The 22,675-nt window shown below is 44.2% G+C and overlaps 1 protein-coding gene across 13 annotated transcripts in view; it reads left to right on the top strand.

Annotated features, from left to right (window-relative positions):
* pdlim5a (PDZ and LIM domain 5a) overlaps positions 1-22,675 on the top strand; it is a 126,547-nt gene that overhangs the window by 51,645 nt on the left and 52,227 nt on the right. For 10 of the 13 annotated variants that reach the window (XM_071404229.1, XM_071404240.1, XM_071404233.1 and 7 more), the window contains exons 4-5: positions 17,314-17,350; positions 17,957-18,372. In XM_071404229.1, coding sequence (XP_071260330.1) covers positions 17,314-17,350; positions 17,957-18,372 — 453 coding nt within the window. The remainder of the gene's footprint in view (positions 1-17,313; positions 17,351-17,956; positions 18,373-22,675) is intronic. The other 3 variants (XM_071404238.1, XM_071404237.1, XM_071404236.1) reach the window with 2 other exon arrangements.

Below are 22,675 nucleotides of genomic sequence, written 5' to 3'. Positions count from 1 at the left end.
ATTGTCTGAAAGCGTTTCATTGTCTGAAAGCGTTCCATTGTCTGAAAGCGTTCCATTGTCTGAAAGCGTTCCATTGTCTGAAAGCGTTCCATTGTCTGAAAGCGTTCCATTGTCTGAAAGCGTTCCCTTGTCTGAAAGCGTTCCATTGTCTGAAAGCGTTCCATTGTCTGAAAGCATTCCATTGTCTGAAAGCGTTCCAAAATACATAATCATCCAATATACTGTACATAATCTATACAGCTATAAACAACAATGTGATATGAAAACAAGTTGACTTTGAGGTTAAAGCGAATTTGCAATTAATAGTGTTTAATCACTGCAAATCCTGCGATAAACTCAATTACATTTTTTTATCGTTTCACAGCCCTAGTTGACATTAAAATGTGACAATGCACATGTGAAAGTGTAGCGGACATGAGTTGGTCATGGTTGCTCATGGGGACATGATGAGGTAGCCCCACCTGCGACTTCAAAATTAGTGTTGGCCCTCTTGGTCTAACGATCAAGACATGGTCTCTCCTAGGGAAAACCCCTGTTCTAATCCTCCAGTTACAAAAGCACACGTGGAAATTATAATATCCTGTGAAACATTTTTCATATGTGATTTGTTCATGTTAAAAATTCATGTGAAACGTCACACGTGTCCGAAAACCACATAGTTTTTTTACGTTTCATTTTTATGTGAGATGATTTGTTTGCGTGATTTTTTCATGTTTTTTGTTGTTGTAAGGGAACCCACTCAACTGAAACTGAAGGCTTATACTGTCACGATCGTCGTAATGATGAGACCAAGGCGCAGCGTGCACAGAGTTCCACATAATTTGAATAAAGAGAAACTCACTAAACAAAACAATAAAGAACAACGAACGAAACGTGAACCTATACAACTAGTGCAGACAGGCAACTAAACATAGACAAGATCCCACAACTAACAACGGAGAAATGGCTGCCTAAATATGATCCCCAATCAGAGACAACGATAAACAGCTGTCTCTGATTGGGAACCATATCAGGCCAACATAGACATACAAAAACCTAGATGACCCACCCTAGTCACTCTCACACCCCAACCAACACAGAGAAAAACAGCTTACTATGGTCAGAGCGTGACATATACAGTATATCCATTCATAAAGGGTTCCTGTTCAGACTTTACTGTAGATCACTTTGATTGACAGCAAGTCTCAGTGTTGCTTTTTGCCCAGCTGGGGTCCTTGCTGTTTTGCCCGCTTTAGAAGCTGCCAGGGAAAAACAAGGAAACTGTAAAATAATATATATAAGCAGCTTTATGGCTATCAAATAATACAGGGCCTTCAGAAAGTATTCACACCTCGTGACTTTTTCCACATTTTGTTGTTACAGCCTGAATCTAAAATGTATTAAATTGAGATTTTTTTGTCATTGGCCCATAATTTAAAGTGGAATTATGTTTTTCAAATTGGTTACAAATTAATAAAAAATGAAAAGCTGAAATGTCTTGAGTCAATAAGTATTCAACCCTTTTGTTACGGCAATCCTAAATAAGTTCAGGAATAAAAATGTGATTTTTATTATCTCATCTCTATACTACACACATATAATTATCTGTAAGGTCCCTCAGGCAAGCAGTGATTTTCAAACACAGATTCAACCACAAAGACCAGACACTGGGAGATGAATTCACCTTTCAGCAGGACAATAACCTAAAATACAAAGCCACATCGTTGCTTACCAAGAAGACAGTGAATGTTCCTGAGTGGCCGAGTTACAGCTTTGACTTAAATCTCCTTGAAAATCTATGGCAAGACATGAAAATAGTTGTCTAGCAATGATCAACAATCAATTTGACAGAGCTTGAATAATTTTTAAAGAATAATGTGCAAATGTTTGCACAATCCAGGTGTGAAATGCTATTAGAGATTTACCCAGAAAGACTCACAGCTGTAATCGCTGCCAAAGGTGCTTTTACAAAGTATTGACTCAGGGGGGTGAATACTTACACTACCATTCAAAATTTTTGGGTCCTTGTTTTTGAAAGAAAAGCACCTTTTTTGACCATTAAAATAACATCAAATTGATCAGAAACAGTGTAGACATTGTTAATGTTGTAAATGACTATTGTAGTGGAAACGGCAGATTTTTAATGGAATATCTACATAGGCGTACAGAGGCCCATTATCAGCAATCATCACTCCTGTTTTCCAATGGCACGTTGTGTTAGCTAATCCAAGTTAATCACTTTAAAAGACTAATTGATCATTAGAAAACCCTTTTGCAATTATGTTAGCGCAGCTGAAAACGGTTGTGCTGATTAAGGAAGCAATAAAACTGGCCTTCTTTAGACTAGTTGAGTATCTGGAGCGTCAGCATTTGTGGGTTCGATTACAGGCTCAAAATGGCCAGAAACAAATAACTTTATTCTGAAACTTGTCAGTCCGTTCTTATTCTGAGAAATGAAGGCTATTCCTTCTGAGAAATTGCCAAGAATCTGAAGATCTCGTACAACTCTCTAACCCTAACCCCAGAATAGAAGGAGGAGTGGGAGGCCGCGGTGCACAACTGAGCAAGAAGACAAGTATATTAGAATGTCTAGTTTGAGATACAGATGCCTCACAAGTCCTCAACTGGCAGCTTCATTAAATAGTACCCACAAAACACCTGTTTCAACGTCAACAATAAGAGGTGACTCCGGGATGCTGCAAAGTTGCAAAGAAAAAGCCATATCTCAGACTGGCCAATAAAAATAAAACATTAAGATGGGCAAAAGAACACAGACATTGGACAGAGGAAGATTGGGAAAAAGTGTTATGGACAGACAAATCTAAGTTTGAGGTGTTCGGCTCACAAAGTAAAACATTGTGAAAAAATGAATAGAAAAAATGAAAAGATGCTGGAGGAGTGCTTGGTGGAGGCAATCTGATGGTCTGGGGGTGCTTTGGTGGTGGTAAAGTGGGAGATTTGTACAACAGGACAATTACCCAGAGCACAGCTCTAAACTACGCAATAACTATTTAGGGAAGAAGCAGTCAGCTGGTATTCTGTCTATAATGGAATGGCCAGCACAGTCACCGGATCTCAACCTGTTTGAGCTGTTGTGGGAGCAGCTTGACCGTATGGTACATAAGAAGTGCCCATCAAGCCAATCCAACTTGTGGGAGGTGCTTCAGGAAGCATGGGATGAAATCTCTTCAGATTACCTCAACAAATTGACAACTAGAATGCCAAAGGTCTGCAAGGCTATAATTGCTGCAAATGGAGGATTCTTTGACGAAAGCAAAGTTTGAAGGACACAATTATTATTTCAATTAAAAATCATCATTTTTAACCTTTGCAACGTCTTGACTATATTTCCTATTCATTTTGCAACTAATTTCATGTATGTTTTTATGGAAAACAAGGACATTTCTAAGTGATCCCAAACGTTTGAACGGTAGTGTATAAGCAGCTTTATGACTTACATTTTAGTTATTTAGCAGACGCTCTTATCCAGAGCGACTTACAGAAGTAATTAGGGTTAAGTGCCTTGCTCAAGGGCACATCGACAGATATTTACTTTGTCGGCTCAGGTATTTGAATCCGCCCTCTATTCAGGCTGTAACACAACAAAATATGGAATAAGTCAAGGGGTATGAATACTTTCTGAAGGCGCTGTATATAGAAGCAGCTTTATGACTTAAAAATGCACACCTGAACCAGTCTTTTATTTTCAACCTGATCCACCTGATCAACCTGATCAACCTGATCCCCCTGATCAACCTGATCCCACTTATCCACCTCACTGTCTCTTCAAAATATATCAATGCCGGTTGTACTTCTGTTTATTCCCCTTTCTCTCCCCAGTGTGCATAGACCTTGGCCTATATAAATGAAGTGTCTTGGAGTAGTGCTGATCTAGGATCAGGTCCTGTCAATATAATTTTATTCATTAGGATCTAAAAGGCAAAACCGTTCCGTGGTTGTGACTTTCCCACCAGGTGGACGTAGTAGGTTGACTTGGCCTTGACAAGGCCATACGCACGCACGTACACACACATTTACATTTACATTTACATTTAAGTCATTTAGCAGACGCTCTTATCCAGAGCGACTTACACACACACACACACACACACACACACACACACACACACACACACACACACACACACACACACACACACACACACACACACACACACACACACACACACACACACACACACACACACACACACACACACACACACACACACCAAATGGCTGGCCTCACTCCAAGTGCTGGACATGAGTCATTTGTTTATACAATTACAATATAATTCTTTTAGACAGGATTTTAATGCATTGTGGTGGAGGTTCCTTTAGGAAAATGTTGAGGAAGTATAACCCCTTGACAGGAGACTCATTAAGAATGAGGTTTAGATTGTAATAAACAAGACTCATTAAGAATGAGGTTTAGACTGTTATAAACAAGACTCATTAAGAATGAGGTTTAGACTGTTATAAACAAGACTCATTAAGAATGAGGTTTAGGTTGTAATAAACAAGACTCATTAAGAATGAGGTTTAGACTGTTATAAACAAGACTCATTAAGAATGAGGTTTAGACTCTTATAAACAAGACTCATTAAGAATGAGGTTTAGACTGTTATAAACAAGACTCATTAAGAATGAGGTTTAGACTGTTATAAACAAGACTCATTAAGAATGAGGTTTAGGTTGTAATAAACAAGACTCATTAAGAATGAGGTTTAGACTGTTATAAACAAGACTCATTAAGAATGAGGTTTAGACTCTTATAAACAAGACTCATTAAGAATGAGGTTTAGACTGTTATAAACAAGACTCATTAAGAATGAGGTTTAGACTGTTATAAACAAGACTCATTAAGACTGAGGTTTAGACTGTTATAAACACACCATACACAGCCACTCTCCATTCCTCAGTGATACACCGTGTGTTTGGTTCTAGACCGGGTCAGTCTGTTAAGAACCATAGCTATAAAAGACTATATTACTATGGGTCGGCAATTAGCCTAGTGGTTAGAGTGTTGGACTAGTAACCGAAAGGTTGTATGATCGAATCCCTGAGCTGACAAGGTAAACATCTGTCGTTCTACCCCTGAACAAGGCAGTTAACCCACTGTTCCTAGGCTGTCAATATACTAATTTGTTCTTAACTGACTTGCCTAGACTTGCCTAATTTGTTCTTAACTGACTTGCCTAATTTGTTCTTAACTGACTTGCCTGTCTGTGCCGTATATGCCTGTCTGTGCAGTATATGCCTGTCTGTGCAGTATATGGCTGTCTGTGCAGTATATGTCTGTCTGTGCAGTATATGGCTGTAAACAAGACTCCTTTTTCATCAACCTCCCTCCTCACGTCACCAGTGGGTTGCTTCATGGTCCTTCACTGAATCCTAAAGACCCCATACAGACTCTGTGAATCTATTGGAATATTGACTACAGCTTTTGCTGTCTCAGTGGACCGTTACTCAGTGCTGGTCTTCTGGGGCAAAAACCTGACGTAATTTCAAATCAACGTACGCTTTTGGTTGATATTTACTTAAGTTGTCAACAAATGTAAATTCTACTTGAAAAATAAATCAACGCTTGAAATCCTGTTGTTGATTTGTGGTTGAAAGTGTACCACTTTTTTTTTCATTTTTCAACCAAAAATTGCATTGATGTTCAACGTCAGTATGTTGAAAGGTATGAGAGATGATGTTCATAAAACCTTTGTTCAACGTATTTATGCCTGGTGGGAGAACATCTATGAACTCTTGTCCCGTGTATCTTGGTCTCTCTGGTGTCAGTCTGGCTCCTCTCAAAGCTCAAAATCTGGGGTTCAGGTTTTTCTCGCCACTTTTGGTGTTACCCAATACCTGGTTTTGTGCGTGTTGCCTGGACCTTTGTTAATCTTTCCTAGTGAAAAGCTTGCCAAGCGTAGTGAAAACCTTGATCCAAATGAAATTGAATTGAGGTTTAGCCTGAGGTTATAGGTTCATAGTCTGGAATCTGTCTTTGTGTTTTGTACCATGACAGACTATCTGGTCACATTGATCTGAGGTTATAGGTTCATAGCCTGGAAGTTGTCTTTGTGTTTTGACCCCAGACAGACTATCTGGTCACATTGATCTGAGGTTATAGGTTCATAGTCTGGATATTGTCTTTGTGTTTTGACCCCAGACAGACTATCTGGTCACATTGATCTGAGGTTATAGGTTTATAGCCTGGAAGCTGTCTTTGTGTTTTGACCCCAGACAGACTATCTGGTCACATTGATCTGAGGTTATAGGTTTATAGCCTGGAAGCTGTCTTTGTGTTTTGACCCAAGACAGACCCTAGTCATATTGATGCTCATCTTAGACTGCTCTTTGGTCCACATCTACAGGCCATATACGGTATATTTTGAAAGTATTTTGATATGTTGAAATACCGGTATGTTTTGTCCAGATAACTGTGATCGGGTTGAAATACATTGAGGAAACCCCTGTAGTGTTAAAATCTGTATTTTCCCCAGGTCTGGTCATTGTCAGGCTTCCAGAAGGATCGGTGGTGATGTTGGTCAACCTTCTTGTTCCTCTGCTGAGATATGACTGCTGTGCACGTGCGCGCCCACGCGTTCACACACACACACACACACACACACACACACACACACACACACACACACACACACACACACACACACACACACACACACACACACACACACACACACACACACACACACACACACACACACACACACACACACACACACACACACACACACACACACACACACACACACACACACACACACACACACACACACACACACACACACACACACTCTGTCTGACCTCCGTCCTCCGTAGTGTGAGCCCAGATAAAACACAGCTCCCCACACTATTTTAAGTGCTTTTTAGATAACTCTCCACTTTGGTCTTAAAAATAGCAAAGAATCAAGTTGTTATGTGGGACTCACTCTGCCTATTAGCATGCCTTACCAGGATGCACAGGGAAAAGACAAGTGTTCTCTCTCTGTGTCTCTCTGTCGCTCTCTGTCTCTCTCTCTGTCTCTCTCTCTGTCTCTCTCTCTCTCTGTCTCTCTCTCTCTGTCTCTCTCTCTCTCTCTCTCTCTCTCTCTCTCTCTCTCTCTCTCTCTCTCTCTCTCTCTCTCTCTCTCTCTCTCTCTCTCTCTCTCTCTCTCTCTCTCTCTCTCTCTCTCTCTCTCACACACCACACACCACACACCACACACCACACACCACACACACACACACACACACACATGTGGGAACAATCCCGTCCGTCAGGGGCCTTTAGTGGTGCCCTGACATTCACTCTGGAGAGAAGGGAGTCTGTCTGTCTGCTTCAGTTTAAGGGAAAACAGTGCTCCGAAAACACTTAATTCCTGCTTCTCTTCCTAATAAGGGAGAGAGATGGCCTCAGAGTGTGTCCAACTTTCAGGAATGACGACTGCTTTCTGGAAAGGCTGTGCTGATTACGGTTTTTGCATAAAAAAAAAAAAAGTGACCTTACTGTGTAGAGAAAGAAGGAGAACAAGAAAAACAACAGGAAATGTGCAATAGAGGGAGGAGGAGGAGGTGGAAGAGGAGGAAGAGGACGAAGATGAGGAGGAGGAGATTTAGTTATTAATGAACGAAAAACCCTGCGGTCAAGTCTTTCTCAGTAGCTGGAGGGTATTAGTCTGCCAGGATATACATTAGGGCACATAGTCTAGGTAATCAGGCTCCCATGGGAAAGGACACATTTTAATCTCACTATATTTTTGGTCATGTAGTGATTACCTCAGACCCCAATGGGATCTGGAATATATAGTCTGGAAGCTGTCTTTGTCTATATGCTTCCAGGCTATACGCTCCATCTGACACGAAACAGAATGCTTATGGCCATATCAAGGGTATAACAATTTTTTATAATCCCTTTATTTTTGTATGATTTTTTAAATATATATATTTTTTAAAGCACTCTCACATCTGAGTTATTATTAATTTTAATCGCTTTGGTACTATTTTCACAAGTCTGTAGTACATTTTCACAATTCTTAGTACAAAACTCCAAGCTGGTCACACTTGTAACTGTCACGCCCTGGCCATAGAGAGGTTTTATTCTCTATTTTGGTTAGGCCAGGGTGTGACTAGGGTGGGCATTCTAGTTTCTTTATTTCTATGTTTTCTATTTCTTTGTTTTTGGCCGAGTGTGGTTCCCAATCAGAGGCAGCTGTCTATCGTTGTCTCTGACTGGGAATCATACTTAGGCAGTCCTTTTTCCCTCTTTCATTTGTGGGTTCTTATTTTTGCATTGGTTGTTAATTTGTCCTGCAGAACGTCACGGTCGTATTTTGTTTTGTTGTTGTCAGTTTTCATTAAATAAATAAAGAGAATGAACACGTACCACGCTACGCTTTGGCCCACTTCTTCCCATGATGATCGTGACAGAACCCACCACAAAAGGACCAAGCAGCGTGGCCAGGAGGAGAAGGGATCCTGGGCACGGGAGACAAAAGCATGCCATGGAAACAGGCGGAGGCAGATAGAAAGGAGCGGAGAGATCAGGAGTTACGGCAGAGACGGGAGCACGAGAGGCACACGGGTTGGCGAGCGGGGCGAGCAGAGTTGGGCACGGTTCCAGTGCCATGTTTTCCGGTTTTACACACCGTGCCTTCAGTGCAAAGTCACAGCCCGGTGCGTGCAGTACATGCTCTCCGTACCTGCCGCGTAAAGAGGGGTATCCAGCCAGGAAGGGTGGTGCCTGCTCAGCGCTCCTGGTCTCCAGTGCGACTCCTCGGACCGGGATATCCTGCGCCGGCTCTGCGCAAGGTGTCTCCAGTGCGCCTGCACAGCCCAGTGCGTCCTGTGTGGGCGCCTCGAACGTGCCGGGCTAAAGTGGTGATTCAGCCAGGAGGGGTTGTACTAGCTCTAAGCTCCAGACCTCCAGTGTGCTTTCACAGCCCAGTGTGCTTTCACAGCGTCCTGTGCTGGTGCCCCGCACTTGCTGGATTGAAGTGGGCATCCAGCCAGGACGGGTTGTGCCTGCTCTACGAACCAGGCCTCCAGTGTGTCTCTCCAGTCCGGTTAGTCCTGTGCCTGCTCTACGAACCAGGCCTCCAGTGTGTCTCTCCAGCCCGGTTAGTCCTGTGCCTGCTCCATGAACCAGGTCTGCAGTGTGTCTCCCCAGCCTGGTGAGTCCGGAGCCTCCAGCGACGATTCCCAGTCCGGAGCCTCCGGCGACGGTCCCCAGTCCGGAGCCTGCGGCGATGATCTATGGTCTGGTTCCTCCGGCGATGATCTGCGGCCCGGTTCCTCCAGTGAATGTCCATGCACCAGGGCCGCCACCAAAGTGGAGGGATCTGCGGGCGGAGGGGGGTCTACGTCTCGCACCGGAGCCGCCGCCGTAAGGGATGCCCACCCGGACACTCCCCTTTAGAGTCAGGTTTTGCGGCCGGAGTCCGCACCTTTGGGGGGGTACTGTCACGCCCTGGCCATAGAGAGGTTTTTATTCTCTATTTTGGTTAGGCCAGGGTGTGACTAGGGTGGGCATTCTAGTTTCTTTATTTCTATGTTTTCTATTTCTTTGTTTTTGGCCGAGTGTGGTTCCCAATCAGAAGCAGCTGTCTATCGTTGTCTCTGATTGGGAATCATACTTAGGCAGTCCTTTTTCCCTCTTTCATTTGTGGGTTCTTATTTTTGCATTGGTTGTTATTTTGCCCTGCAGAACGTCACGGTCGTATTTTGTTTTGTTGTTGTCGGTGTTCATTAAATAAATAAAGAGAATGAACACGTACCACGTTGTGCTTTGGCCCACTTCATTCAAAACCTGTCATTGTGCATTCATTTGGATTTTAAATATCTCTCACCACATATACTTGCAACACAGGTGTAGTCTTTAATCAAATCGAAGAAATTAAATGAAACAAATTAAATGAATGAAAATAAAACATAACATTTAGCATGCATTAATTTGCATCAAGCCTTTTGAGCATTTGGCCATACATTCTCATCCACATCACAGTGAATGTCCTTATTGTTCATGTACCGCGGGAAAAATCTTTTGGTATGGCGAATCCAAGCTTGACATTGGTCTGCATTGATGTCGTCGCATGTCTCTTCCATGGACAGAAGAAGGGTGGCTCGCTCATGGGGAGGGCGATCTTACACCTTCCACCTCCATGCTGAAAAAAATCCTCAATAGGGTTGAGGAAAGGAGAGTATGGGGGCTGGTATAGGGTCATGAATCAGGGATGGGCCCGAAACCAATGCCTGAACCACCTCTGCATGGTGTAACCTGACATTGTCCCACACGATGACATAGGTGACTCCTTCACCTTGACAGGCATGCTCAATTTCATTGAGAAACACAATGAGCTGCGCAGCGCTGTAGGATCCAAGTAATGACCTACGTCCTACCACACCATCTTCTGAGATATCGCCAACGTGTCTCCAACGTTGTCCAAGCACTTGGACAGTCGGTCGGCCGATGAGGTTCCGCCCACCGCGCCAAGTTTTAGACAGGTTGAAGCCGGCTTCATCAGCAGCATCGAGCACCATCACCCATAGTTCCAGTATGATATTGTGAAGTAGCATGTGCATTACTAGTAACAGTAATACAGTATATAGTGCTCTACCTGAACGTACTCGGCACGCAGGTGTTTCACCCGGTCGTTGTTTCTCTCAAAAGGCACCAGGTAAATGTCTTTCATAGATACCTGGTACCTCTTCAAAAGGCGGGCGATTGTTGGAAGGCTGATGGATGCCACATTGGCAAAGGTGTCATCGTTCTCCTCAATCAATGGCCTGCTTTATTTCGGCCAGTCGTATGTCATTCCTGGCCCTCACCATGTCCACCGCTGTCCACTCCTGCTGGTCAGTCAGCACACGGCCACCACCATGGGGTCTTCTGTCAGTTCTGAGGGTAGAACAGAGTCAACACTGTAAGAATAATAATACTGGAACATGTTTTGTGAATTTATATGCATTATAATATGCCATTTACTGTAAATGTAATGGTAAGGCATAGTGCATATCCTGCAGACTTACCGCTTTTCTTGGTAAAATGTTCTCATGATTGAATTGACAGTTGATCTTTTCAGATTGAGGTGAACTAATCTGGCAGACTCTGCCATGGTAAGACCTCTGTTTACCACATGGTCAACGACAATGGACTGGACTTCATTAGACACAACAGTTCCCTGCCGTCTGCCTCCCTCTTTCTGATGTCCACCTCTTTGATGGGGCCCATGCCCACCTCTTTGACCTCTTTGACAGGGCCCATGCCCACTTCTTTGACCTCTTTGATGGGGCCCATGCCCATCTTTTTGACCTCTTTGACAGGGCCCATGTCCACCTATTTGACCTCTTTGATGGGGCCCTTGCCCACCTCTTTGACCGGGCCCATGTCCACCTATTTGACCTCTTTGACTGGGCCCATGTCCACCTATTTGACCTCTTTGACTGGGCCCTTGCCCACCTCTCTGACCTCTTTGACTGGGCCCTTGCCCACCTCTTTGATGGGCTCCTTGTCCACAAGCTCTTTTTATTTCTTCCTCTCCCTTGCTGTCTATCCTGCTCCATGTTGAAAGAAATTGTGTTCACACACCCTCTTTTATATGGTGACCAATTGTGGTTACCACTGAAATCAATTAGGAAAAATGAGTAGTTACAGTGGGGCAAAAAAATATTTAGTCAGCCACCAATTGTGCAAGTTCTCCCACTTAAAAAGATGAGAGGCCTGTAATTGTCATCATAGGTACACTTCAACTATGACAGACAAAATAAGAAAAAAAATCCAGAAAATCACATTGTAGGATTTTTAATGAATTTATTTGCAAATTATGGTGGAAAATAAGTATTTGGTCAATAACAAAAGTTATTCTCAATACTTTGTTATATACCCTTTGTTGGCAATGACAGAGTTCAAACGTTTTCTGTAAGTCTTCACAAGGTTTTCACACACTGTTGCTGGTATTTTGGCCCATTCCTCCATGCAGATCTCCTCTAGAGCAGTGATGTTTTGGGGCTATTGCTGGGCAACACGGACTTTCAACTCCCTCCAAAGATTTTCTATGGGGTTGAGATCTGGAGACTGGCTAGGCCACTCCAGGACCTTGAAATGCTTCTTACGTAGCCACTCCTTCGTTGCCCGGGCGGTGTGTTTGGGATCATTGTCATGCTGAAAGACCCAGCCACGTTTCATCTTCAATGCCCTTGCTGATGGAAGGAGGTTTTCACTCAAAATCTCACGATACATGGCCCCATTTATTCTGTCCCTTACACGGATCAGTCGTCCTGGTCCCTTTGCAGAAAAACAGCCCCAAAGCATGATGTTTCCACCCCCATGCTTCACAGTAGGTATGGTGTTCTTTGGATGCAACTCAGCATTCTTTGTCCTCCAAACACGACGAGTTGAGTTTTTACCAAAAAGTTATATTTTGGTTTCATCTGACCATATGACATTCTCCCAATCTTCTTCTGGATCATCCAAATGCTCTCTAGCAAACTTCAGACGGGCCTGGACATGTACTGGCTTAAGCAGGGGGACACGTCTGGCACTGCAGGATTTGAGTCCCTGGCGGCGTAGTGTGTTACTGATGGTAGGCTTTGTTACTTTGGTCCCAGCTCTCTGCAGGTCATTCACTAGGTCCCCCCGTGTGGTTCTGGGATTTTTGCTCACCGTTCTTGTGATCATTTTGACCCCACGGGGTGAGATCTTGCGTGGAGCCCCAGATCGAGGGAGATTATCAGTGGTCTTGTATGTCTTCCATTTCCTAATAATTGCTCCCACAGTTGATTTCTTCAAACCAAGCTGCTTACCTATTGCAGATTCAGTCTTCCCAGCCTGATGCAGGTCTACAATTTTGTAGACAAAATTTGACAGCTCTTTGGTCTTGGCCATAGTGGAGTTTGGAGTGTGACTGTTTGAGGTTGTGGACAGGTGTCGTTTATACTGATAACAAGTTCAAACAGGTGCCATTAATACAGGTAACGAGTGGAGGACAGAGGAGCCTCTTAAAGAAGAAGTTACAGGTCTGTGAGAGCCAGAAATCTTGCTTGTTTGTAGGTGACCAAATACTTATTTTCCACCATAATTTGCAAATAAATTCATTAAAAATCCTACAATGTGATTTTCTTGATTTTTTTTCTTCTCATTTTGTCTGTCATAGTTGAAGTGTACCTATGATGAAAATTACAGGCCTCTCTCATCTTTTTAAGTGGGAGAACTTGCATAATTGGTGGCTGACTAAATACTTTTTTGCCCCACTGTATGTATGTTTATCATGTATTATACATGTCATTTAGATGTTTAAACTTGACAAACATCTATTTTAAAATCTATAGGTTTACCAAACGGTTAAGCGGTTAACCCTTAAGCACAGTTGGATTAAGTGATGGTCAAATGTATTTAAACAAATGAGAAGAGAATCATATGAAAAGTATTGTGAACATCGCATTGTGAAAGGCAGTTACTTTAATAAATGAAAGGTGTTTCTAGATGAAACAGATTCATTTTGGTGAAAAAGTGTGTTGTACTTAGTCAATTGAAAATGTGCTTCAAGTTTTGAAAAACAGCCTTTTTGATTATCTGTTTTGAATTTCGTACCAAGAGTTGTGAACTTTTACCACATACTTGTGGAAATAGTACCAAGGCAATAAAACAAACGGTCTCTTGTTGCAGGCAATAATGTGCTAGTATCTTCCAGGAAAACACAAACCAGCACACTGCTCCTCACTTTGTGTTTTTACGCTTACATGTCAGCCACTTGGTCTTGGTCAGAGCTTCTGGTTTTTAAACCTTTACGTGTCAGCCTCTTGGTCTTGGTCAGAGCTTCTGGTTTTTAAACCTTTACGTGTCAGCCTCTTGGTCTTGGTCAGAGCTTCTGGTTTTTAAACCTTTACGTGTCAGCCACTTGGTCTTGGTCAGAGCTTCTGGATTTTAACCCTTAGGTGCTGAACACATCATGGAAGCAGCATGTTGTGCTGCTGCTGTGAGAGTCTGTATGCAGGTGTTAGGGAGTGGATTGACCAGCCGTTTGTCCTTTGTGTTATTCCAAAAGCCCATGAAATGTGCTCTGTCACAACCTGTCAGGCCTGGCATCCATGGGGGACCACGCCCCGCTTTTCTGTCTGTCTGTGTGGGTGTTGTGTGTGTGGTTGTTTTTGAGTGTGTGTGTGTGTGGTGTGTTTGTAATTGTCAATGTGTGTGTGTGTATATGTTTGTGTGTGTGTGTGTGTGTGTGTGTGTGTGTGTGTGTGTGTGTGTGTGTGTGTGTGTGTGTGTGTGTGTGTGTGTGTGTGTGTGTGTGTGTGTGTGTGTGTGTGTGTGTGTGTGTGTGTGTGTGTGTGTGTGTGAGAGTGTTTGTGTGTGTGTGTGTGTGTGTGTGTGTGTGTGTGTGCTTGTCTGAGGGTGCACCCATATGGGGTGTGTTTGCGTATGGGAGAATTAAGTATTTACAGCCTCGTCCAGGCAAGGCGTAAAACACATTATTTTTATGGGGTTACACACATAAATAGAGCTTGTGTGAAATGTCTCCCCCATAAAACTCAGTCAAAGACAGGAGGGGAGTGGCGTGTATACAACGCATCACAGTGAGGGGAAGTGGTTGGGGGAACCTCCAGAGCGCCTGCACAACCTCTGTTCTCTCCCCACCAAACTGCCTCCATCCCTGGGGAAGAGAAGGAGGCACGCTCCCCTTCACCCGATCTCTCCTGTCTCTGTCCTCATTCTAATCTCCCACAGTAAATCTAACACTGGGCTTTATTGATTCAACATGTTCTGCTCTGTGGAAATTGATACCATTTCATGGCACAGTGTTGGAGTCATCTGTCAGTGTTGGAGTCATCCGTCAGTGTTGGAGTCATCCGTCAGTGTTGGAGTCATCCGTCAGTGTTGGAGTCATCCATCAGTGTTGGAGTCATCCATCAGTGTTGGAGTTGTCCATCAGTGTTGGAGTCGTCCATCCGTGTTGGAGTCATCCATCCGTGTTGGAGTCATCCATTAGTGTTGGAGTCGTCTATCAGTGTTGGAGTCATCCATCAGTGTTGGAGTCATCCGTCAGTGTTGGTGTCATCCGTCAGTGTTGGTGTCATCCGTCAGTGTTGGAGTCATCCATCAGTGTTGGAGTCATCCATCAGTGTCCGTGTTGGAGTCATCCATCAGTGTCAGTGTTGGAGTCATCCGTCAGTGTTGGAGTCATCCATCAGTGTCAGTGTTGGAGTCATCCGTCCGTGTTGGAGTCATCCATCAGTGTTGGAGTCATCCGTCCGTGTTGGAGTCATCCGTCAGTGTTGGAGTCATCCGTCATTGTTGGAGTCATCCGTCAGTGTCAGTGTTGGAGTCATCCATCAGTGTTGGAGTCATCCGTCAGTGTCAGTGTTGGAGTCATCCATCAGTGTTGGAGTCATCCGTCAGTGTTGGAGTCATCCATCAGTGTTGGAGTCATCCATCAGTGTCAGTGTTGGAGTCATCCATCAGTGTTGGAGTCATCCGTCCGTGTTGGAGTCATCCATCAGTGTCTGCATCCACAGTAACAAAGCACACAGAACATACAATACACCCAACATACTGTAAAAGCCCAGCCATATTGAATTAAGACATTCTTTCAAAGCCAATGGACACAGAGAAAACCTCGCTGAAAGGATGCCGGGACAAACAACAATCTGATCTGATTGTTGCTTTTGCTTTCAATCTTATTTATTCATTGCTACGCTTCAGTCAGTACACAGCAGTAGTCCCCCCTCTCTCTCTCTCTCTGACTCTAACACATTCCCATAGGCTGACCTGTGAAGGGGCTTGTGCAAGCTGTGGGGTGTGATTGAGATGGCTTATCTATCCACAGGTCAGAAAGCACTGTGGGAGGGAGATGGATGCCGAGGTGTCAGATGAAGTTGCCCCTAGACGCTGATCTTGGGTCAGTTTTGCATTTCCCCCAACTAATGATCAAGGTTTGGATTGTGGGAGGGGAAGCTGATCCTAGATCTGTACCTACGGGAAACTTCACCCCGGCCTGAAGAGAGATGAATGCCAAGGTGTCAGAGCACTTTGGTTATGCTCTGGGATGCTGAGCTGTCCCCAGGCAGGACAGGGGAGATGTGGGAGTGTATGATTAATAGGCTATCATATCTCCTCTAAATGATGTCCCATGTAACACAGCCCAGACGGAGGGATACTCTAATGGCTTAACATAGGGGGCCCCAGGTAAGCAGCCATTGGCTGCTAAATTTACTGAGACCTGTTCTTGCGTCCGTTTTTGCTTTATGTCAAGCTTGATGGTGATTAGCTCATTAGCTCATTAGCTCATTAGCTTAAGCGAGCGCAACTCTTTTTACATTACATTTTGTCTACATTTCAAAGTCACAAGTTGACTGTTCAAAGTTGGTTATAATAATACATTGGTCATTGGTCAGCTTGAAACTGCAATTATTTACCCTTTATGTCTTCTCCCGTTGAGCTTAGAAGACCTCTTTACAAGGGAACCTTGGTCAAGTGAAGAGGCTGTAAGCACAGGAGGGGGTCAGAGACGGTCAGGGAAACCTTTCTGGAAAGGTTTATGGTGACTGAGATGTTCTAGAATGTTTAATCTAGCTGCTGGCATTGAAATGTCTCTGAGGGCCAGCTTTGGCCAGTCTCTTCAGGGCACCAGATTCATTGGTATCAAATAGATGGGGTTGCTTTAATAGACTTTCAACAGCTGGCATCTAATGTGACCTATGCTCTTTGTGTCTGTAATCCACGGACAGGGATCACTTTTGGATGCTGCCAAGTTCGATGACAACAAACTCTCTCTCAGCAACTGCCTCTTGCGCTCCATTCAAAGCTCAAGTCAAAATGTTTCCCTCATAATTGCCGGGGTTTATTTCAACTCCCCCCAAAATTAAAAGATGATCTTAGCAGAACAGAATTCTCTTGGGAACATCACGAGTGCTACTCAACTGTGTCTAATGTCTGCCGCAATGGGGACAACATGCAACTGAGGCATTACATATTGAAAACAGACACTTTCTAGTAAAGCTACGTGTGACTCTGTTTTCATGTTCTGTGTATCACATTTGCAATGTGGACAAAGTTACATTGACACATGATTTGGTGTGTTCATGGCTGATAATGCTGGCGTATTAGTAACGAAGGGCATTCTGTTCTGATCCGAGTGGGGCTCAAACTCACAACCTTCTGCACAACAACACACACCACTCAACGCCAGCCGTTTTTAGCTGACAGAGCAAGATACTAATCTGTCACTCTGTGAGTGAAAATTGGCATTATATCTCAGGGAAGTTGTGATGTCACCAATGTACCCCAGACAACGTGCTACAAGCGTGTATATCCACTTCTTAATTATCTTCTCGTCTTCACAGAGCCTCCACCATCCCGAAACCTCCCGTGGCCCCGAAGGTACGTATGTTTATCACAGACAATGTGATTCTCTCCCCCTTTAAGCCAGGTATAGACCTAACAAAATATCTGATTCAACATTGGTATTCCTGCCAGTTACTGTAAAAAAAGTGAACATAGTTAATTTGATTGATATTGAATGTCTTTGCATAAATTGGGCCCCTCTGAAATGATGTCACACAACATCTGTGTTGCATGCTGGGAACAAGACCACCATTTGTAAAGTCATTCTATTTTGTTCCATTTTAATACAGTAGTTGCCTAGTTGTTCCATATTAATACAGTAGTTGCCTAGTTGTTCCATTTTAATACAGTAGTTGCCTAGTTGTTCCATTTTAATACAGTAGTTGCCTAGTTGTTCCATTGTTTTTATGGTTTCAGTTCAAATAAAATAAAAACTGATGCTTCTCTCTTCTCAGAGGGATAATTTAGTATTTTAACGATTTCTAAGCGAAAGGGCGGAACGATACAGTAATCTTTGACTTGGTTAAGATAAGTCCCCTTACAAAGTGCTTTTTTGGCGGTTTCTAAGAGAGCTGTGGAAACATCAGTGTTGCATGTGTTGTTGTGTTGATACATCCTGCATGCCTTTCCTCCAACATGTAGGTCGAGCCATCAGACATCATTAAGCCTGTGGCAATTATCAGCCACCACCCCCACCACCATCCCACTGAGCCCACCAGTCTTACCCCCAGCGCGCCACACAACAAAACTGCCCGGCCCTTTGGGGGCTGCGGGGGAGAGGACAGGGACTACCCCATCGCACGCTCCCCCCATTCCGCCTTCATTCCCTCTGCATCCTCTGCCTTCACCCCCGCCACCCTGGCCCGCACTCCTCCTCCACCCCAGCCCCTCTTCCCTTTCTCGTCCTGCTCCTCACCCCCCTCCCTCCCTGCCGCACCCCAGCCCTCTGTCTATAACACGCCCTTCAACCTCTACTCCAACGAGAACGCCTGCGAGGTGGCCATGGGCCAGAGGCGGGGCCTAACGGAGAGCCAGGGAGGAGCTGTGCAGTTGAACGGGTGAGTGGCACTAACAGGCTCCTCCCCCCTTTACTCCTCCTCCCTTCCTCCCTCACCTGGGTCCAATGGAGAGATGTTGCTCTGGAACATCTTAGTCTTAGTATGAAACTGGGGTTAAACCATGGTTAAGGATTAAGAGGTTGGGTCCATCATGTACAGCACTGTGTGTCACTGTGAATGACCTTTCTGTTACAGTAGCTACGGTACTATAATATGATATGACAGATTGAATGTGGATATGTGAGTTCTCATTGGATCGTATAGTGGCCTGCTACCACAGTAAAACCGTAAAGTTCAGAAACAACAGTCATCTAATATGAACTTTTCACCATCGTGTGTAGCCTACTGGGTGTTGTTGCAGACAGTTTTAGATGATCAACAGAACTATTTGAGGTGTAAATCAGTTGAGATAAAGGTTGCGTTCCAAATGGCGCCCAGTTCCCTATATAGTACACTATCCTATGGGCCCTGGTCAAAAGTATCAAACCATAAAGAGAATAGGGTGCCATTTGGAACGTAGGAGTAATTTTACTAAATTAACAATGAAGGTGTTGAAGCTGTTTAGTTGTTACTGCTCGTGTTCAACGTGCCAGTATGAACTTGTCAGGGTTCAGGTGGTTTAGGTCTGAACTTGTCAGGGTTCAGGTGGTTTAGGTCTGAACTTGTCAGGGTTCAGGTGGTTTAGGTATGAACTTGTCAGGGTTCAGGTGGTTTAGGTATGAACTTGTCAGGGTTCAGGTGGTTTAAGTATGAACTTGTCAGGGTTCAGGTGGTTTAAGTATGAACTTGTCAGGGTTCAGGTGGTTTAGGTATGAACTTATCAGGGTTCAGGTGGTTTAAGTATGAACTTGTCAGGGTTCAGGTGGTTTAGGTCTGAACTTGTCAGGGTTCAGGTGGTTTAAGTATGAACTTGTCAGGGTTCAGGTGGTTTAGGTATGAACTTTTCAGGGTTCAGGTGGTTTAAGTATGAACTTGTCAGGGTTCAGGTGGTTTAAGTATGAACTTGTCAGGGTTCAGGTGGTTTAGGTATGAACTTATCAGGGTTCAGGTGGTTTAGGTCTGAACTTGTCAGGGCTCAGGTGGTTTAGGTCTGAACTTGTCAGGGTTCAGGTGGTTTAAGTATGAACTTGTCAGGGTTCAGGTGGTTTAGGTCTGAACTTGTCAGGGTTCAGGTGGTTTAGGTATGAACTTGTCAGGGCTCAGGTGGTTTAGGTCTGAACTTGTCAGGGTTCAGGTGGTTTAGGTCTGAACTTGTCAGGGCTCAGGTGGTTTAGGTCTGAACTTGTCAGGGTTCAGGTCGTTTAGGTATGAACTTGTCAGGGTATAGGTGGTTTGGGTAAAACGTGTTTTGGCACTGAGGCACTAAAGCAAAAAGCTGTTTTTGTTTTTAGTGTTTTTTCAAGTAAATAAGGTCAAACTTTCCCAGTACTGGAAATATTATTGTGAAACCACAAGGTACAGGCACAACGCCAGATTTAGGCGTGGGGAAGGACTATGTTTATGTTTTGTAGTTAGTAATAGTTTAGTTACTCATTGGCTGTACACAGTACATACAAGTAGAACAGTAGCAAAACAATCCGGACATTTTGTCTCGTTTTTTTCTCCCCCCTTACTTTCCATCTCCTCCTGTCTGTCTGTCTGTCTGTCTGTCTGTCTGTCTGTCTGTCTGTCTGTCTGTCTGTCTGTCTGTCTGTCTGTCTGTCTGTCTGTCTGTCTGTCTGTCTGTCTGTCTGTCTGTCTGTCTGTCTGTCTGTCTGTCTGTCTGTCTGTCTGTCTGTCTGTCTGTCTGTCTGTCTGTCCGTCTCTGTCTTTCTCTAATCTCCGACAGTCCGTGACACCCCCCCGTTTCCCTCTGTGAGTCCAAGGCTAGAGGAGATACTTTGACGCCTGTGCATATTTTTAGCCTGCAGTAACCCTATCTGTTTACTGTATGGTGCAGTATGGAAGGCTTAATGAGGTTGATGGTGGGGAGCTTTTCCTAAACTTACCATTTGTCGGAAGAAAGCTTTACCGTCTAGGTTGAGCCTGATGTTTTGGCTGTGTGCAAATGAGCTGTCGATACATCAAGCTGTCAAAAAACACACACACAGGCATAGATAAATACACACACACACACACACACACACACACACACACACACACACACACACACACACACACACACACACACACACACACACACACACACACACACACACACACACACACACACACACACACACACACACACACACACATAAGGTGGTCTTATGTGACCTCTAGCCCCGGGTGACAGGATGCCAGAGGGCGTCTCTGTTTCCCTGCTTGTCCCCAAAATCATATTACCCAGAATATGACACCTCTATAACACCCCTACTATCTCACAAGCTTATTGCGGCTGTTCTGTCAAAGTGGCACACATACCCATTCAGTACATAGAAAGCCTTATCACAGAAGATACACCAGAAGGTACAGTGTTGGTGATAACATGGAGATTGTTGAACTCTGTTTACCATTACCAACAACTCTGTTTATCTGTATCAGAGTCACTACAACACATCTGCTGGAGCCATGTTGGCATTAAACCCCAGACAGCTGTTCTGTTGCTTAGCCGACACATGTCTGACTGACTGACTGACTGACTGTCTGGATGATCCAGCTCACGTTGGTCCTGACACTCAGACAGACAGTCAGACAATCAGTCAAACAGACAGACAGAGACAATCAGTCAGACAGACAGACAGACAGACAGACAGACAGACAGACAGACAGACAGACAGACAGACAGACAGACAGACAGACAGACAGACAGACAGACAGACAGACAGACAGACAGGTCAGACGGTCAGAAAGGTCAGACAGTCAGACAGTCAGAAAGGTCAGACAGTCAGTCAGTCAGAAAGGTCAGACAGTCAGTCAGTCAGACAGTCAGTCAGTCAGAAAGGTCAGTCAGTCAGTCAGACAGTCAGACAGTCAGAAGGTCAGACAGTCACTCAGTCAGTCAGTTAGAAAGGTCAGTCAGTCAGTCAGACAGTCATATAGTCAGAAGGTCAGACAGTGATTCGGCCAGACAGTCAGAAAGGTCAGACGGTCAGTCAGTCAGTCATTCAGAAAGGTCAGTCAGTCAGACAGTCAGTCAGACAGACAGTCAATCAGACAGACAGTCAGAAAGGTCAGTCAGACAGTCAGTCAGAAAGAGACAGTCAGATAGATTGATTTCTTCCTGGTTTCTCTCATTCTCTCTCCTTCCAGCCACACCAGTAACTCTGCTCAGGTTGTGATTCAGATCTCCCAGTAATGGTTTTAATTCTCTCCGCCAGTCTCTCCTCAGGCTCAGATGGATCCCATCTGATCCCATCTGATCCCGTCTGATCCCGTCTGATCCCGTCTCTGCGTCCCAAATGGCACCATATTCCCTTTGTACACTCTTAGAATATAAGGTGCTATCTAGAACCTAAAATGGTTATTCGGCTGTCCCCATAGTAGAACCCTTATGGTTCCAATTAGAACCATTCTTCCATTCCTCTATGGAAAGGGTTCTACATGGAACCAGAAAGTGTTCTCCTATGGGGACAGCCGGAGAACCCTTTTGGAACCCTTTTATCTTAGAGTGTAGTGCACTAATTTTGACCAGGGCTGATGGGGCTTTGGTCAAAACTAATGCACTATGTAGGGAATAGGGTGCCATTTGGGATGGAGGCCATCTTATGCTCCTATCAGTGAGTGTGTCCTAATAATGCACAGCTGTTAGCACCGTGGTGCTGTAAATATGTATTCTACACTGGTCCACTGGTCCTATATAGGACATGTGAACTGGACAATGTGCACGTACCATTAGGATGTGTTGCTTGACTGTGTTGGACTATATTGTTGTCCGACTGTGTTGTCCGACCGTGTTAGACAGACTGTGTTGTTGTCCGACACTGTTAAACAGACTGTGTTGTCCGACCGTGTTAGACAGACTGTGTTGTTGTCCGACCGTGTTAGACAGACTGTGTTGTCCGACCGTGTTAGACAGACTGTGTTGTTGTCCGACACTGTTAAACAGACTGTGTTGTCCGACCGTGTTAGACAGACTGTGTTGTCCGACCGTGTTAGACAGACTGTGTTGTTGTCCGACTCTGTTAAACAGACTGTGTTGTCCGACCGTGTTAGACAGACTGTGTTGTTGTCCGACTGACTCTGTAACATAGGGAAGTAGAGCAGAAGTTCAACTCCTCATGATTGGGAAACATCCTCAACATATTTACACGTGGCAGATTATCTGACTTTGATCAGAGCTTTCGATTCGATCCATTGATTTTGCTAGCAGATACCCATAGAC

The sequence above is a fragment of the Salvelinus alpinus genome, chromosome 5, assembly GCF_045679555.1.
Source record: "Salvelinus alpinus chromosome 5, SLU_Salpinus.1, whole genome shotgun sequence".
Lineage (NCBI taxonomy): Eukaryota > Metazoa > Chordata > Actinopteri > Salmoniformes > Salmonidae > Salvelinus > Salvelinus alpinus.
The sequence above is the reverse complement of the archived record's forward strand: the minus strand, read 5'-3'. Positions and strand labels throughout refer to the sequence as shown.